The sequence below is a fragment of the Meleagris gallopavo genome, chromosome 13 (assembly GCF_000146605.3).
Source record: "Meleagris gallopavo isolate NT-WF06-2002-E0010 breed Aviagen turkey brand Nicholas breeding stock chromosome 13, Turkey_5.1, whole genome shotgun sequence".
NCBI classification, from domain to species: domain Eukaryota; kingdom Metazoa; phylum Chordata; class Aves; order Galliformes; family Phasianidae; genus Meleagris; species Meleagris gallopavo.
Window position 1 is genome coordinate 10,497,371 of NC_015023.2, and position 19,038 is coordinate 10,516,408.

At 45.0% G+C, this 19,038-nt stretch overlaps 1 protein-coding gene across 1 annotated transcript; it reads right to left on the minus strand.

The window, feature by feature from the left end:
* Window positions 1-3,895: 3,895 nt before the first annotated feature.
* Window positions 3,896-17,460, minus strand: TSNAXIP1 (translin associated factor X interacting protein 1; the record flags this gene model as incomplete). Its single annotated transcript, XM_031555403.1, has 15 exons — window positions 3,896-4,142; window positions 5,683-5,789; window positions 6,083-6,206; window positions 6,956-7,065; window positions 7,676-7,837; window positions 8,882-9,010; window positions 9,601-9,731; window positions 9,882-10,041; window positions 11,234-11,403; window positions 11,641-11,776; window positions 12,889-13,085; window positions 15,019-15,112; window positions 16,445-16,568; window positions 16,776-16,885; window positions 17,344-17,460. Coding segments are annotated over 15 exons (2,118 nt in total), but the record flags the coding sequence as incomplete, so codon positions are not given.
* Window positions 17,461-19,038: the final 1,578 nt, after the last annotated feature.

Genomic DNA, 19,038 nt, shown 5'->3' on the forward strand with positions numbered 1-19,038 from the left:
AAAAAAAAGTCTGGACAATGGGATGTTTGCTTCCATTGCATCATTCTGTCATGTCCTTAAATGGTAAAACTTATCCCATGTCACATGGGCTGTGAATTTAAAAAGGAATGAACTACTTTGGCATGGCTCAATGTGCTGACTTTCACTGTGGAAAACATGTACCTCTGCAGGGGGCTGCACCATAGATGGCACTGAACTCATCATGGGGAAGTTGTGTGCAAATAAAGGGAGAGACTTTCCAATTGCAAACAACCACAGCCTGTGCGTTTCAGGTGTTAAAAGCAAAAATGCCACTGCAAGAAAACTTCAGAAACTTTGATATTAAGTTTATTGGAAACTCTTTCCACTAACTATTCTGTTTCTTTTCTGCTCTCTTTTCTGAACAAAGGCAAGGGGTGGTGACAGACAAGATGCCATTGCACGTGCTGGTGGAGCGTCACCTCCCTCTGGAGTACAGGAAGCTGCTGATTCCCATTGCTGTGAGTGGGAATAAAGTGATTCCCTACAAGTGAAAGTGCCCCTCTGGCAGTGGGCACGTCCTAGGGGTGGAAGCATAGCTAACTTCTGCAAGCAGGCCGTAGGTGGTTCCATGTGATGGTTTTCCACTTGCAATACTGTGGCAATATGCAGTCAGCACAGGCTTGAATTGATTCAGGTTGTGCTGTGGCTATCGTGCCAGCCTGCTGGATCTCATCAATTATTATATATTATTCTTGTATCTTAACTTTGAATACTTTTACAGCTCATAAAATAAAATATGATGTGTATTCTGCACGATACAAATGCTGCTTATTCTGGTGAGCTAAAAGGTTACCATACATCTGCTGCATTCTCAGAATGTTCCTAATAAGCACTCATGCTGGTGCTTTTCATGCTAACCATTTGCTTGCTCAAATGAGCAGTTATGGACTGCCTTCTGAGAAGATGATGATCCTTGTTAGAGCTGTGTATTTTTTCTACATGAGGGACTTTGAAGCTTGGGATCTTGTCCTACTTTGCAAATCTGGTGCAAATGTTCAAGAGTAGCTCAGAGTTTATCTGTGGCAACAGCTGATGGGGAGTTAACAAGAAGTAATTGAAGACCATCTGAGAGGTTAAATTTTCTAGTCAGATGTGGTAAATGGACTTAATTGTGTAAATTTGGTTTATGTGGCAAAGGTTTGGTGACTGTAGGGGTACCTTTGTGTCAGACAGCCTGTTCTGGCCAGTTATGAAATAGAGCCACCACTGGCTAAATTGGAGCCCTTCTGCAATGCACATCAGTGCTAACATAAGAAATGGTAAGAAATGCTGCACAGCAGGTGTGTGAGGGAGTAATGAGGAAAATGTGAGAGAAACAATCCTGCAGACCCCAAGGCCAGTGCAGAAGGAGGGCAAGAGGTGCTCCAGGAGCAGAGTAGAAGTTCCCTCAGCCTGGGAGAGGCCCATGGTGGAGCAGGCTGTCCCCCTGCAGCCCGAGGGCACCGCATGGAGCACAATGTCACTGGGCAGAGTGGGGAGGAAGGAGCAGCAGAGATGAAGTATTAGGGGCTGATGGCAGCCTGTGTTCCCCACCTTCCTATGCTGTATGGAGTGGGAAGGGAGTAGAAGAGTTTGGGGATGAAGGAGTGACTTGAGCTTTGGAAGAAGAGGAGAATGGGAGAAAGGTGTCTTTTAGTTTTGTCACTTTCTTACTTCTCAAGTAACTGTCAATAATTTAATCTTCCCCAAGTCTAGGCTGTTTTGCCCCTGATGGTAAGTTGTATGTGATCTTCCTGTTATCTTTACCCTGGTCTTGTCCTTTCAAAGAAAGGGAGTAAGGTGGTGGCTGGCTGAGATACAGCTAATAAGACACTCTAATAATAAGATGCTTTGTGTTTGGGCCCTCCTTTTATTTCTAAAACACATGCTCAGAGCTGAGGGCTGCACTTCTGCAGGTGTTTCCTGAGGCCAGCCATGGTGCCAAATAAACCCTTGTGTCCTTCAGGTAAGGGAGAGAACGAGTGAAATGCTTGTATGTGGTTTTACTACTTAGAGTGAGCCTAAGCTGCACCAGGAGGAAGGTCAGCCACGTCAGGATCTGTAAGGTGCAAAGAATGATGGCTTTCTGAAACAATTCACAAGCTGGGAAAGCTTCTTTCAGAAGAACAGACATAAAACTTTTCTTTGGATATCATTCATCTGTAATGCTGTTCTGTTTCCCAGTCTGACGTGCTAGCATGCTTCCTTTTCACTTAGCTAGTTTGCAGCTCCCAAGGTAAGGCAATTAAACTGCTTGCTTATTTTCAGGGGAAGAAAAAAATCTGTTTTCCATCCTCCTCCACTACCTCTGATTTTTAGCAGCTGTCTTAAATTTGAAAAACTGGGGCTTTTAAATAGATTAATTTGACTTTTTTTAAAAGTCTTTAAACTGATTAATTAGTCTGTGGAGAAGGGATGGCTCAGGGCTGCTGCTTTGCAGTCCCCTTGAGCCTTGAGGGGCTGAACAGGGCTGGTGCTTCCAGCTGGGGTCAGCCACAGCTCAGTCAAACTAAAAAAAAACAAAAAAACCCTGCAGACTAAAGGAGTGGAGTAACTGCTTTTTCTTTTTTCTTCTTTGCAGTTTAGGAATGTTCTAAAGTCACAAAATACAGATTTCTGTATTCTTGGATCTGTGAGGAAGAGTTCCTTACTGAAAAGTACGGTGTAGCTTCCCAAATGGAATGGATCTCTCTGAAATGGAGATCCAAATAGTGCAGTTAATGAGGACTCCTGGAAATCATACCTGGCTTTTGGCAGCACTGCTTACAAGTTAAACCAATTTTGCACAACACTAGGAAATGAAGGCCAATGAGTTAGTTATTCTGGCAGGCAGTTGCCAATACAAAGGTCAGTCATTTTCAAGTTTAAAAAAAGTAATTCCATTATTATGGTTTTTTTTTTCTTCTCCAGTATTTGAAAGGAAACAGCTTTGTTTCCTTAACTGACATATTACAGTATTCTTTTTTAAAATGTTTTATGCTCCCATGCAGTTGTTTTAATGCACCCTCACGTCTTCGCGTGCCAGGGTTTGAAAACTTTGGTCTGAAGTAATAACAGAGCTTCCAGCTTCTTTCCTCTCTGCTGAAGTCCTGTGAAAACCCTCTTTTTCTAAGAGCATTTGAAGAGAGACTAGAGAGAGCCTCCTAGTTCCTGCTGTAGGAGGGCAGGTAAGATTCCTTATCCATTCTCTCTTCTGTTGAGAGGTGTTCTAGTTGCTCTACTTAACTAAACCGAAGGCTTGGATGGATAGATTGCCAAGAGATTTCAAGTCCTAGCAACGAAACTGGAAGGGTGAAAGAAAGAACTGCTGCTTACAGGGCAATGTATTTAACTTTTTGGAATCTATATTGCTCAGGATGGAGCATAACAAGTGAATCCTACTTTTGGTAGTGCGGTGCTTTCCCTGCCTCTCCATTAGGTGCTCTCTTGGAGAGCTTTGCAAATCTGATGTTCATCTACCAAACATATCTTCTTTGTTTTAATGCCCTCTTCTTTCCAGCTACTCTGAATTTTGCTGTGTTAAAACTGCTATTTTTCAGAATTCTCCTTCCAGAGATACGTGCAGTTAGGACAGCTGATTCCTAGCTAGATGATGCATCTCCTTTTTCAATGCTTTTGTAGTTCCTCTCCTGACACTTAGCGACTTATGCTGGAGGTAGGGAGCACCAATTTCAGTAATCAAGGCAGAAATTGCAGGGGCTTCATACACCTGATGGTACTTACTCTGTCATGTGGGCTATGATGTCTCTCCAGTTCAAGAATGAAATCAGTTTTTTTAGGATAGTTCAAAGTAGCCTATCCTCTCCACAGTTAGTGAGTAGGTGTGTGTCTGCATGCATGAGAAGTGGTATTTAGTGCAGTAGCTCTGACTCAGCTCTGTATCCAAAACTGCAGATCAAACAGGCTTTTTATTCTTAATATGGGAAGCCTCCTTTCTCTCCTTCAGAGAGGGTGAGGGCCCTACTCGTCTCACATCTCCAACACGGAGTCTCTCCAGCACGGTGTCCACAGGCACAACTTCTTGGTCGGGCTGTTCTCTTTTGACCTGGTAAGCCAGGCTGATGTAGGCATCTAGCATCTGATCATTGATCTCAGGATCAATCCTGCAGAAGGCTGCCTTCAGATCATCTGCATTCACCTCTCTGCTTGAAAAACAATTTGGTCACTTGCACTGCTATGGTATATGATAGGAATGCCCAAGCATTTGTACCACAATGAAAATCTGTGTGGCTCAAAATGCGCGTTTGTTCAATGGTATCAATGGTAGGATTTTTTTAACGTGCATGTAATAAACTACTAAGTTAAACTGAAAAGAAGTTAGGAAAAGTTCGTTTGTGATTACCTGGGAAGACTTTAATTTTCCTCTGTTAAGCATTTTTATATCCTTTGTTATATAACTCTGCTTTTCCTTGCTAATTCAGTGCCCGTGAAAGACAGCATCAAACTTCCTGTGCATCCAGCCCACCTTTACTGTTTCCCTCATTGCTTGGTGCCTGGCACAAGGCTTCTTTTCTCTGCAATTGCTCCATCCTGTTTGTCTTGATTTGAGGTGGGATTATTTCTCAGATTTTTGCCTTAGAGTCTGCAGCTGTCAATCCTGTTTGCTTCTCTCAGTCCTCAGAACTAATCTGAGTATATACAGGACTTCATTACTGTTTTTAGAGAGCTGAGGGATGTCGAGACTAACTTCAAGTACTGAAGGGGATTATTACTAGTGCAGCCAACTTTCTCCACTCACTGCTTGCCATAGCCCTTACAGTTTGTCTGTCCTGCCTCTTCACCTTGTGCCCATTAGTTGCTGTTCCAGCTGAGCCTGTTCACTAGTTAGGAGGTTTCTCAACCTGACCCTGGCTTCCTCAGCAAGTCCTAGATGCCCTTTGCATCTCCAGTTCCCACACTGACTTCTCTATGCCTCATCTCATGCTGTTTTTCCTTGGTAAAAGCTAGTAGTCTGTGACTTGTTACCTCCCCTTCTCTGTAGCCACTCACTGCTGCTTCTTGCCAGCACCTCCAGTCCGTGTCCCCAAATGCTCCTCCTTGTCTAAATGCTCCCAGCACAGTCTTCTCTTTCTCCCTGTTCTCTCTACTATTTTGGCTCCCAGTGCACCTGCAACTCTCTTCTTGACCCCTGCAGAGGGCTTGGGCAATGGTCATTCCAGAAGCTTTCTGCCTGTCCTGTGAGTGTTGATCTCACTTATCCTCTATTTTCCCTGGCTGTCAGGCAAGACTCCTGTTTGACCAGTTTCCCTTCTCAGCTCAGACTTGAGCAGCATGCCTAGTGTAGCATAGGTGCTCAGCCTAAGCCCAGTGCCCTGGTGGCTGCCAGGCTCCTTCTTCTTTCTCACCTCTCTCCACACTAATGTTGTTGTTAGGGAGCTCATGTTCAGCTCTGCTCGAGCATTTTTGTCAGGTCCCTGCAAGCCCAGGAGCAATTCAAATCCAGCCCCAGCACATGGGCACAGTGAGGTTGGAGGGGTGACAAGGAGAAAGGCACAGCTCACCGCAGAGTGGGGAAGTGGGTCTTTTCATTGCCCAAATGTATGATGCAGCAGATATTCAAATCTGAGTCCTCGCACAGCCCCTGCACAGGCGATGCCCTCCTGTGTCCATGGGGGGATTCTCTGCATGCACTGTCCTGATCCACTGCCCCCACCCCCATCAGCCCGCTCCCTTTGTACATACGTTACATCTCCCAGGCTGTTCTTTAGCTCTTGCAGGTACTCTTGCTTCTCACTGACATACTGGCTCCTGAGCTTTGCAACAAAAGGTTCGGGGTTCCCCTCTTCATCCTGAAAGAATTTACAGCATGGATCACACGTTCCTCCATCCCGGTAAGAGTCATTCCCCAGTGTATGTTAAAATAGCTCTCCTAAAAATGGAATTTCTATTTGAAAAGTGAAAATAAAATCTGGAAAAACTCTTTCACAGAAAAAAGCACAAGCTTGCACTGCAGAGATCTGCAGATGGTTTTCAGAGCCCATGGTGTGCAGTGCAGCTATAGTAGTTGGATAAACAGTCTGACCAGCCTAATTTAAGCATTTTGCTTAAACCCAAGTCAAAAAGAAAACTTATGTGAGCTTACTTCTTTGAATAAGGATGTATAGTCAATGAGGTCTTCATCACTGTCCAGATTGAACCTGCTTGCATCAACCAGTTCTTGGATTGCATCTCTTCTTTTCAGAGGAAAAGCCTCCCTCAGAGCCATTCTGTTTGGAGACAGGCAACAGCGTGTGAGCAGTTAATGAGTGCTGGTATGGACAGCAGCATCTTAGGCTAGCAGAGTGTGCATGTACACCATGAGCTAGATCTTCAAAACTTCATTGCCCTCAAAGAGGATACACGTGTCAAGGAAGTGCGTTCACCTTCAGGTAACAAAGCAAGGGTGATGATTTCAGGTGGATGTTGATGCTGAACCATCTGGGAAGTTCTGAATGCAGCATGGTGTTGGTTAGCTGGGAGCTGGCACGTCTGCACCAGAGCCGTGTTCCCAGCTACGTGTTGGAGGTGGCTCTTGCCTTTGTTCTGTGCCACAGCCCCAAGAAACGCTGTCTCTATGAAGGCACAGGTGATTGACAATTGACAAATCCTGCACCTGTAGCAACACTCACAGAAATGCTTTGTGACCCGTCCTAGGAGCAGATGGGAGCACTGCAGTGGATCCTCTGTCTCTTCCCTGGGGAATGGGGCTGGGTGCAAATGCTGCTTCATCCTGCTACATGTGTGGTGCCCCGTATCTCTTCTCAGGTTTCCCAGTTTTGCTAATCAAAACCTGCAGTTCTCACATAATTCTAAAACCTTACGCTGAGTTTTACAAGTAGACACTTGCTATAGCTGTCCTCACAAGAATTTAAGAGAGAAAAGCTGTTCCCTGGGCTGTGCTGACAGATATAAGCAAAGCAGACAGACTTGGCATATCCCAGCATGCAGAGCTCAGTGTGTGGTGCTTGGCTCTTGCCTGAACTGCTTGCTGGGCAGGGACCCATCGCTGGAGCTGTCACAGGCAGCCAGCTCCTTCTGCAGGTCAGAAATCAGCTGATTCTGGTTGTGATATTGCTCTTCAGCTACCTGTGGAACAGGGAGGGTTCATAGGTCAGGAACTGATTTATCTGTTGGCCCTTGGGTTGCATTCAAGAGGGAAGCAAAACTGCAAAAGGATTGTGCTCACTTCTAAATCAACTTTCACCTGAGCTGCTTTTAGTGATTTATAAATTGTCAAGAAACACCATGGCTTGCAGGGTGGCTGTTCACAACAGTTCCTTCTTAAGCAAGCTGCTTTGGAGAAAGTTATTTACTGTCATGTGTCTTGGGGGTTGGCCTTTTTCTCCCAGAAAATAGTGATAAGACGAGAGAGAATGGCCTCAAGTTGTGCCAGGGAGGTTTAGGTTGGATATTAATAAAAATAGTGGTAATATATTGATTGGAACAGGCTGCCCAGGGAGGTGGTGGAGTCACTGTCCTTGGAGGCGGTCAAGAACCGTGGAGATGTGGTGCTGAGGAATGTGGTCAGTATGCATGGTGGGGGTGGGCTTGATTTTAGAAGTCTTTTCCAACCTTAATGTTTCTTTGTGAACAGGCAGTGAAGTGAAGCTGCATTGCAGAACGCTTCCCTGCCTTCCTGTTTGTACTACCAGCAATGTCTGGGCAGAGGTGCAGCACAGGGGCACGGGCTGCCTACCTTTCCAGTGAGTATCTCATAGAACGAGCTCATGATGTGGTTTGATGGGCAGAGTCGCATATACTCATACAGACTGTAAGACCATTCCACAGCAGAGGCATCTCCATACTTCTTCTGGAGATAGCTGAGAAAGAACTCGGGAAGACTGGATCGCTTTCCTGTCTGCAAATAACAAGTAAGCATCGTACATGAGCAGCAGAACTAAAACAAATCTGCCAGTCTGACTGCAGCTGTTTGCATACAGATGTGTCTTCTGGCAACTTCTGCTGGCAGAACAAGTGCTGGCTGGAGCCTTCCCTGCTATTTGGCCATTCGAAACCTTTCTTCCAGGTTTAGTCTGTACAATCTAAAGGGTAGGTATATGAGGAAGCTCTCCTGTTGCTGAGTCCACAGATAATTTCTTTTCTCCTAGCCCTTTTTGTGAAATATTTAGGAACTTACTACCTGTGAGGTGCTACCCCTCTGTCTGATTTAGCTAAGCTTTGTTCATGGATTCAGATAATGTGGAGTAGTTACTGCAGAGACCTGAAGCCAGACAATGATTGCAGCAACCCTGCTTCCCCAGGAATCTAATCTGAAAGTAAAAAGCAGCCATAGGAAACACTAAACTGTATAGGGCTGACCTAAGGGATGTATTTAGGCTTCTAGCTCGAGTGAAGAAATCTGTGAAGTGATTCTGCCTCTGTAAAGGTTGCTCTTGTGTCTGAGGCATGATAACAGGGCGTTATACATGTCCCTAACATGAGAAGGTTTAAACACAGGCTCTTTAGCCTTCACCCATGACTCCCAGCCCACCCTGGACAAAGAAAGGGAAATTGTCGGTTTTTTTTTTTTTGTGAAACAAAACCAAAGCACTTTTATGCTAACTTGCTTAATAAGTGTATTTTTTTTTTTTTTCTGTTCCTCCTTTTCTGTTCCTCATCTTCTTTTCTTGTGGAGCCACTTGTTCCTCTGTGGACTTTCATAGTGGATTGGCATGGGTTAAAATCAGTCCAGGAAAAAAAAAAAAGAACTACAGAAAAACCCAAACAATTGACCCTGCTTTGGTGGCACAGATGTTGCCAGGGCTTCCACATAGTTGCGATGGCATCGTGGTGTACAGTGCACCAGAACAACCCAGAATAACAGCAGTCATTCTAGCTAAGGTCCCAGGTTCATGAGTGTGGCTGATTTAGCTCAGGGCTTTAGAGAAAGAAAATGACAAACCTGCTGATCTAGTGCAATTTTCTCTTTCCAGATGTCCTTCAGGACGTTCACCACATCCTTCTTAGTCAGCTTTTTGTTCTTGACTTCACCTTCATACCTCAGGTACACAGGAACCTTGTCACCTTTGCCCTAGGAAATAGAAGAGAAACAGATGAGGCCTTCCTCTCACTGGCATCAGTGCAGCACTGGAGCAGTGTTTTGGTGAATTTCTTAGGGAGAGATGTGGAAGAACCAAGGAAGTGTTACTCTGTCCCTGAGATGTTTGGATACATTATGAGGTGAAGAATTCTTGTAACGCTGCCTTGTCCCTGTATCATTTCCTGCCTTCCCTGCTTGACGGGGTGCAGTGCAATGGGGCAGTGTGGTTTGAATTACCTCCTGATGTCATGGGAAGGAGTCATTCCCCACAGTGCGCTCCTGCTATGCACTCTTAGTCATTCTGGTGCTTGGCTAAGCTCATCTCAGCAGTAGTCTTTTCCAATCGTAATGATTCTATGCTTCTATACTTCAGCTGTCCTCAGTATGCTTACCCTCAGCTTCAGCTTTTCTCTTGCATCCGAGTTTCCCCAGCTCTAAAATGTTCAGTGGTTATGCTGATGGGAAGGTGGGCACTGAATACACCAAGTCCAACCATGAACGCAACTTTCCCACCTTCTGAGTGGATATTTACTACCTATGAATCTCAGTGGAAACAAGCAGAGGAGAAAGCACACACGTACCCATCCGTGGAAGACATTCATCTCTTTTAGCACTCCTGTTCCTATTTCCTCCAGAAGCACATCCATCAGCTGATTGCTGCTCTTCCCCTCGGCCAGACGGCCCCAGCGCTCCACTCCACCAGGAATCACTTCTGCAACAGCAAAAAGATGCTGAGCTGCTAACAGAGGTGCATTTTTCCCGTGAGTGCTGGTTTTGTGTGAGCCCAGTAGGAGCCTTACAATGAATACAGCTCTATAGACATCTAGTCTGTAAGCAAATGAGTGCTGAGTACAGGCAGCACCTGAACACTTTGCCCAGTTGGGCCGGGGCGTGTGACTGCGTTCAGCTTCTTGGAGTTGGGTGTAGAAGCTGTCTCGCTCTTCTGCAGTCTCTCTGTGAATTTCCAGCAGTGTTCCATACTCCTCGTGAAGCTGCTCAAAATCCTTCCTCAGAGTCTTCATCTAAAGCATACAGAAAGGAAGGCTGTAACCAACCACAGCAACGGAGATTTTCTGTTGTCTGACAGTTCAGGTGAGCATTCAGTGCAGCCCATAGATATACAGAGAGCAATTCTTGGTTAACTGCCTTTAGACTGGATGAAAAATAAACTTCATTAATTTTTCTTATCGTTTCCAGAAACTTCAAATAGAATATATCAGTGATGCACATTAATGCACTAGGAGAGAATGGGAGAGGTGTTTTGTTTTTTGTTCTATAAATGTTATGTGCATTTCTTTCAAGTCCATTGATCTTTATTTAGAACGTTTCCTATTCATATAATTTATTCTTGCTCGGCTGCAAGAACATCTGCAAAGATGTGGAGTCCTCAGTACAGGAGAGACATAGACCTGTTGGAGTGCATCCAGAGGAGGGCCACAAAAATGATCCAAGGGATGGAACACCTCCCTGCGAGGACAGCTGAGAGCTGGGGCTGTGCAGCCTGGAGCAGAGAAGGCTCCAGGCAGACCTAAGAGTGGCATTTCAGTATCTAAAGGGGAGCTACAGGAAAGAAATGGACAGACTCTTTAGCAAGGTCTGTGATGACGAGACAAGGGGAAATGGTTTCAAACTCAAAGACAGTAGATTTAGGTTGGATATAAGGAAAAAGTCTTTTACAGTGAGGGTGGTGAGGAGCAGAGAGAGAAGAATTACAGAGTCTTGTCTTGGTTCAGTGCATTTCTCTGGTGGAATGCTAAGATACTGTTGAGGAGGCTTTGCACAACTGAAAGCCATCCTTATCATCAGACACAACAGGTTCTCCTTGGGAGAACTTGGAGCTGGAGGGACAGCTTCTATCATGGATGGGTTTCCCTGGCTTGAGGAACCTCCTCTGGTTATATCACAGCTGGAAAATAGATTGATCTCCCTGGTGGTGGAGTCAATGGCCTGGAGTTGCAGCAAGGTAAAGAAGCCATGAAATGCTATTGGAAGAAGCAAAGTCCAGCTAGGAAGGTAGCTGTTAGTAGCCTGGTTCAGCAGCAGTTTCAGTTTGCTGTGCTTTGGACAAAACTGCAACGAATGTCAGACAAACATAGTTCAAAAGCCTGTATGTGAGTTGTGTGTACAGAGTCCCTATCCTAACCTGAATGGCTATGCATCCCATTATGTTTGCATTCATGTGATACAGCTCAAAAATTTGGAGCTTCTGCTGACCTCCTGAAGTAAGTCAGAGTATTTCTTCTCCAGTGATTCAAAATCTTTCCTAGGCACAACGTCTCCGTATTCTGCTATCATTGCATTCAGCTTCATTTGGGCTTTTGTGAGGTCCTGCCGAGCCATCTTCAATGCCAGAGTGAGCTTCACCACATCTTCACCCTTTTCAGCTTTAAATAACAGGTGTTATGGTTGGAAAGACCACTAAGATCATCTAGCCCAACCATCCACCCACATCCCCTCCTAATCCCTTCCTCATGTGCTCATGGATATTTTGTTCACTAATTTAGTTTATTTTAAGAATCGGATCATATCTGATGATATTTTGGAGATGCTTAATGCTGCACTGTGGGTGTGCATTGGGCCTCTGAGCAAGACAGATTCCTACAGAGTTCTACTTTCCCCACCTTGGACCTGGTGCTGTTTCACGTTCAGCTGCTCGTTGTGCATCTCATTCAGTTTTGCTAGAAGCAGTTTGCGGGCGCCGTGCTCCTGGAGGTAGCGTGTGTACTCCTCAGCTACACTCATCTGCAGGTGCTCCACCTGCAGGAATTGATCAGCATCAGTGGGAAGCCTTGGGCTGGTGTGGTGAGCCTAGAGCAGGACTATGGGGCAGATGTGGGGTAGGGGATGTGAAGTAGGAAAAAAAAAAACTGGAGCAGGAGAGTGGGCAAGAAATAACACTGTAGGAAAGGATGGTTAGGTAGAAACATGCCAGAAAGGTTTGGGCTCTGGAGAAGGTTGCTGAAGAGTGCTCTATCTGTGTTTTGCCTTTCAGAGAGTGAATTAGATACAGTTCATGCTGAGTTGCGCGGTTTCTCTTGTAATTCCATTCCTAAAAAAACCAGCAGGCACATTGGAGAGCTGCTGTGATTCTGGTGAGAACTCTGAAGATGCAAACTATGCTAGTCCCACAAAAATGTGAGCCCTTTGTAGCAATGCTGTTTGCCTATGGCCCTACACCATCACAGCCACCACCAAACCAGTCAGCAGCTTTGAACAATCATAAAATCATTAATGTTGAAATCTCTCCAAAAGAACTTTGTGTATCTAACCCAGTTAGAGTATTTGAATGTTGTCTCAAAAGCAGACTTCTGGTTTTAGCAGAATTATCTTTCCAACATCCTTCATGCAAATTGCAAAACTTGAATAGCCCAAGCTAGAAGTTAGATTATGGGCTCTATTCCTAGGAAAAGCAAACGTATGCTTCCCCCCCCAAAAGCAAACTAAATGTAAATTCTCAGTTGCCTCAGAGATGGTTCAGTTTATCTCTATATGAGGCTTGTAAATAGCAACAAGTGGAGGAACCAAAGGAAAGTCTAGGACTGCAAAGGGAAGAAATATTTTTGAGTGTTTCAATCTACGTGGTGAAACCCAAGTCTCCAAAGTTCAACAAATGCCATCTCCATGACTATGGAGTCTACAGTCTGTGCAGAAGCTGGTTGTCTGGGACAGCAGCTACAAGTCAAGGCTTCTGATAGCAGCACAGCCAGCCCTAAAGGAACGTGAATGTTCTTGAGATCCAGCATTTCTACAATGCCAGCTGCTCACCACCAGCTCCAGTACTTCTGGCACTAAAGGATGAGCGCCTGGGAGGAAGAGATTGGATGGATCCAGGTGAAGCTGGGAGATGTTTGACCTGTAGCCTTATTTACCTGAGTCTGAAGAGAACTCTTCTCTTCCTTCATGTTGTCAATAAACTTTAACAAATGATGTTTCTCTTGCTTTAAAGCATTTATTTCCACTTTCTCCTTTTCCTGCAGTGCTAATATCTGCTGGGTGCACTCCTCAGACACAGTGGAGACCATGGCCTTCAGGGGCTCTAGGGCACGGATTGTCTCCTCCTGATGAGCTAGAGAGAGCAGAGGTAGGTTCTTACAATGAGCAACAAAACCTGAATTTTACTTGAATTTTATCTCCTTGAGTATTTCAGGCTTTGTGGTAACGAACACTGATGAAACAAGATGGCATCACTGGGTTGTCATTGTTTAAGCACAGACAGCATACGGAGCTGAAGATAGCTGCTAATTAGTGGTTTACCTGGTTTTGCAAAGGCATGTTCTTCACAAACTTAGATTTGCTTCCTTGTCTCCAAATGCAAGGCCTTGTGCCACCTGTGTACAAACTTGTCTACACACCCTCCTCTCTTTTCAGGGATGTGTTGCCCTCTCTTCATTTCCCTTTTTCGTCAGTACAAGTAATAAAGAACTCGTTGTATTGGCTTTGCTGCCATCTGTGCTTTTCACACTCAACTATTTCCCCCTTTGAATTGATTTTTTTTTTTTTCTTTCTTTCTTCCCTAAAGGCACTTATCTGAGGGGATTGGTGTGAGTACTTGACTTGGGTGCCAGATCCCAGTTACGTGGTAAAACTCCACCTGTCACCATCTCCTTGGTGTAGAGGTCTGCTTTTATGACTAAAATAAATTCCACCACAGGAAGATGTAATTCAAATGAGGCTGTGGCAAAGGTTTTCCTTGCTGAATAATGCATACACTCTCCTGAACAGGATAGAATACTGAGCAATGTCATTTGCAGATATTTTCCTCTTTGCCACAAGTTTAATATAAGTATTCATGTACAAATACCACGCAGCAGACTCTATTTTAAAACTTAAAATGGATGCATAAATCTAAAAACAGGAATTACTTTTCTTATTATAGTTGGGTGTGAGTTTCCTTCCTGTGCTGTAACTGTACCAAAGGTTTTTCTGAGCTCTCTCACTATGACACTGGTACCAGAAGATGGCAAAAATCAGAGCAGTAGCATAACTCCCTTGGTGTGAGCAAAGAACACTATGTTCTGAGGTGTCAGTGGAGTGTTTCACAACTGGCTGCTGACCGCTTGGCAAGGAGAAGTCAATAAAACATCTCGAGTAGAAAATATGCTTAAACAAAGATGATAATAATTAAAAAGTAAGCTTCAGCACAATACAGGATATGGAACTGACACTAGGAATCCTCTGGGAGCTGAAGGAATGTCTTCTGAGGAGTTCTAGAAGGAAACTGTTAGTAAAATGTTTTGATGTAATGATTAACATTGATTCATTGATCTTGCACTGTGCAAAGATTTCTGCCTACAGTGAAGGACTATCATTAGGCAGTCAGGTAAAAGCTACTGGGATAAATGATACATTTTATTGAAGAAATTGTGCCATTAGGAAAATGTTGACATCTGTAGGCTGCTCAGTGTGACAGGAGTTCCCAGTGACAAGCTATTTCTAGCACACTGACTGTTTACAAAGCACTGCTATCACTGTGGCATCTGAGAGCCAAGAGGGGTTTAAAGCACTCCACAAATGGACAGAGAACAGCCAGTTCAGCTCTCTGCCCTGCTTTGCTTCAGGAGTAATGCAAGCTTCAAGTTACCACTGCAAGTGCATCCAAATATATCAGTATGCTACACTCTGCTATCAACATGGTGGTTTCAGAAAAGCTGAGGTATGGATGTTGCCTGAACTATGTGTGTGGTGAAGATCTGAAGGGTAAATAAATACAGAAAAACCTTCAATCTAAATAATAAAAGTCTGATAAATATATATATATAAAAACACCTGTTATGTACGAGGGAAGTACACTCCCACGTGGGAAGACTTCATTAATAGACCAAGAAGATAGTTTTACCATTTGACTTATTTGTATGTCCCTCAAAGAGAACTATTCTATGTAAATATTTAGAATCTTCATTCTATATATATATATATATATACACCCAATATGTAATTAGCTGCGTAAGACTACATCTCCATCAGTGTTTCCCCTCAGAGGTCAAAGTCCAAGAGCTTACCCAACATGGCTTCATACTCATTCTTTATAGCTGACAGCAAGGGCTTGTAGGTCTTGAAGTTATCTATGAAGAATTCAAAGATCTCTCTGTAGGGCTGAGAGAGGAAAGAGAGCTTGAGAAAACATTATTGTTCGCTTCTCAGAATTCTAATAGTTGGGCCCTGGTGGGGCAGCCCATGTGCTGTCCTCAGCAGAATAAAACTTGTTTGGGGGGACAGTCAGAGCCCCATGTTGTATGTGAGGCTGGGAAGAGTTTGCTAGCAATAGGTAACGTTCTCACTCAGCGTACCTTGCTATTAACTACAACTAAACATGTCATGTCATGCAGTAAAAAAAGTACTTTCCAAGAATAACACATTCATGAAACCTCTGTTTTCTCTTGCTGTTAATCATCCATCAGTAATCAATTGATTAATTGACAGTTGGACTAGATGATCCTAGTGGTCTTTTCCAGTCTTAATGATTCTGTGGTTCTTTCCCTACCACATTCCTTTCTTATCACTACGGGATTCCTCTGGGAATTAGCATTCATGCAGAGAAACTCTAATCCAAATGTGTCACTCAGCATAAACACTCTGTGTTCTGAATTAAAGTGGTGGTTTTCAGTGTCTTCAGTAACTGTGTTCTCAAACGTTCACAACAAACCCCCAGGGTCAGGCCTGATAAAAACTGAATTTTTGGGATCCTGGTTAAGCAAAAGCTTGACAAGGAGCCCCCTTCTTGTCATGTGCAGACACATAACATAATTATAGAGTCATAGAATGACTTAGGTTGGAAGGGACCGCAAGGATCACGAAGCTCCAACCCTCTGCCACATGCAGGGCCACCAACCTCCAGATTTCATACCTGCCCAGGGCCCCATCCAACCTGGGCTTGAACACCTCCAGGGATGGATGGGGCATCCACAGCCTCTCTGGCAGCTGTTCCAGCACCTCACCACTCTCATAGTAAAGAATTTCACAAATGAAAGCTTTTGAAATGAAAATTTTGGAGCCTACACTTTGCTTTATGGTTTAGGCAAGTCTTAGGGAGCTCAGTGAGTAAGTACTTTCACACCCCCTTCATTTTACCATGTCTTTTTGAAGACTTGGGCTTTGATTTGAAAATGCAAAGTTACACAAGCTGTGGAGTATATTACTCAACAACATATAAACCCAACATACAAACAAATGACATTCTGAGTAAGTTCTCTATTGTGAGCTGTGAACCAAGCTATCTAATACTAACTATATTTGCCTACTTTTCCCACCTACTTTTTCCTTTCGATGACCAGTTTGAATAACAGAATCACAGAATCACAGAATTGTAGGGCTTGGAAGGGACCTCTAGAGATCATTGAGACCAGCCCCCCTGCCAAAGCAGATTCCCTACACCAGGTAAACCCATCTCAGTATGTTGTTCCAAGTCAACAGAAACTTGGATCTGACCTGCAGCTTCAGTTCTTGGGAGATCTCTTTAGTCAGGTCAAGAGCCTGCAGCTCTTTCCTTAAGTATGACTCCAGTTGTTCCAAGTGATGTGGCTTTGGAATGGTAAGAAGGGCCTGTTCATTGCTGCAGAGACACAGGAGAATGGACATCAGCTCAAGGACTTGGGTTTTCTTCCTACTGCCCATTGCTACCAGTCAGAACCAATAATATTTATTATGCTCAAGTTTTGTGGGATAAGCAACCTTGTTGTTCTCAATGCTGGGAGAGATCCTGCTCTGTAAATTCCTGGTTTCCAAATCCTGCTTCTATCTATCCTGTGGCTTAGCTTACCTAGATGTTCTCTCTGGGGCACTGCAGGGTTTGTGATTCCTTAGGACTGTCTGGCCGGCTGCAAATGCAGGCCACGTGGACCATTGGCCTCTAGCAGAAAGCTGGAAAGACTGGAGAGAGAACGAATTATGTTTGAAGAGCACTGCAAACACAAAAGAGCCAAAATGAGGCTGAAATATTCCCAACAATGCCTCACATCTAACTGCCCAAGAGTACAGTGGGATAGAAATACAACCTTAATGCAAACAGAAATAAAATGTGACTTCTGTGGACCTCAACCACTCATTAGTTTGTTGGTATGTGCCTTCCTGATATTTGTTTATGCAGAATTTGGATATAGTTTTCACCACCCTACTTTATCTACTGACACACAATGGTGCGGGCGTTCCTGAAGGCTGTAAGATGCTCTAAGCCTATGATTAAACAACAATTTTTTTTCTTTATTTTGGACTATATGTGGCAAAATCTGGCTTTAGCATCTGGCATCTATATCCACAGAAGTCGTTGCAGCCAAGAACAGTGTTTATATTCCACTCTTCTTTCCTCCACTCTTAAAACCTGAACTCACCAGAGCCTTCTGTTTCTTGGACAGGGTAGGTTTCACACTGCAGATGTGTGTTTGGCAACTTGTAATCTTCGAGGAAGATTCAGGAGAGGTCCTGTGCAACAGCAGGGAAGAGACTTTTCAGAAGAATTAACTGAATATTCTGTAGGAAGTTGTGAATCTGGCTGATGCATACCTAAAGTGAGCAGCTATTTGTGATGTGCCTGATGGATGAAAAAAACCAACAGGATGATGTAGACAGAGCAATGGGGAGATTTGTGGTACAGCTCAACACCAGGACTGGCACAACAGAATCACAGAACGGCCCGGGTTGGAAGGGACCTCAAGGATCATGAAGCTCCAACACCCTGCTGCAGGCAGGATCACCAACCTCCACATTTCATACCATCCCAGGCTGCCCAGGGCCCCATCCAACCTGGCCTGGAACACCTCCAGGGATGATATTAACATCTTTATCAATGACATCGATGATGGAATCGAGTCCATCCTCAGCAAGTTTGCTGATGAAACCAAGCTGAGTGGTGTGGTTGAAACGGTAGAAGGGCTGCTATTCAGAGGTACCTCAACAGGCTTGAAAGGTGGGCCTGAGTGAACCTAATGAGGTTCAGCACAGCAAAGTGCGAGGTTTTGCACTTGGGCCGGAGGAATCCCAGGCATCTATGCAGACTGGAAGGAGCGGTCATTGAGAGCAGCCCTGTGGAGAAGGACCTGGGGATCCTGGTGAATGAAAAGCTGACCATGAGCCAGCAGTGTGCTCTTGCAGCTCAGAAAGCAAATGGGATCCTGGGCTCCATCAGCAGAGGAGAGGCCAGCAGGGACAGGGAGGTGATCGTCCCTCTCTACTCTGCTCTTGTGAGGCCCCATCTGCAGTGCTGTGTCCAGGTCTGGAGCCCCCAGTACAAGGACAGAGAGCTGTTGGAGAGGGTCCAGAGGAGCCACAAAGATGATCAGGGGGCTGCAGCACCTCCACTACGAAGACAGGCTGAGGGAGCTGGGCTTGTTCAGCCTGGAGAAGAGAAGCTGCGGAGTGACCTCAGTGCAGCCTTCAGTACCTAAAGGGAGCCTACAGACAGGAGGGGAATCAACTCTTGGAAAGGGCAGATAACTGCAGGACGAGGGGAAACGGTTTGAAGTTGAGGGAGGGAAGCTTGAGGTTGGATGTCAGGGGAAGTTCTGTACTCAGAGAGCGGTGAGGTGCTGGAACAGCTGCCCAGAGGCTGTGGATGCCCCGTCCATCCCTGGAGGTGTTCAAGGCCAGGTTGGATGGGGCCCTGGGCAGCCTGGGCTGCTATGAATTGTGGAGGTTGGTGGCCCTGCCTGCAGCAGGGGGTTGGAGCTTCGTGATCCTTGAGGTCCCTTCCAACCCTGGCCATTCTGTGGGTGATTCTGTGACATTGGGTGCTTTGCTCCTTGTTGCAGTGAGAGCAGCCAACTGAGTCCTTTGCTGGGCAAACCTGAGCGAGCTGATCTTCTGAGGAGGTGAGGTTAGGAACAGAGCTGGAAAAGTGCTGCCTGAGTCAGGAGCTGGGACTTGGGATCCCAAAAATGCCTGCAAAGCTGCTTCTCTGGGGTGGCCGTAGTGCTGGCCAGCAGAACTGGCAAACCATGTTAAGAATCCAGCCAGGACCAGGCTTTCCCAGAAGGAGGTGGGTGTCGGAGAAAGGCCTTTCGATAAGCGCACGTACACTCACGTCGGTG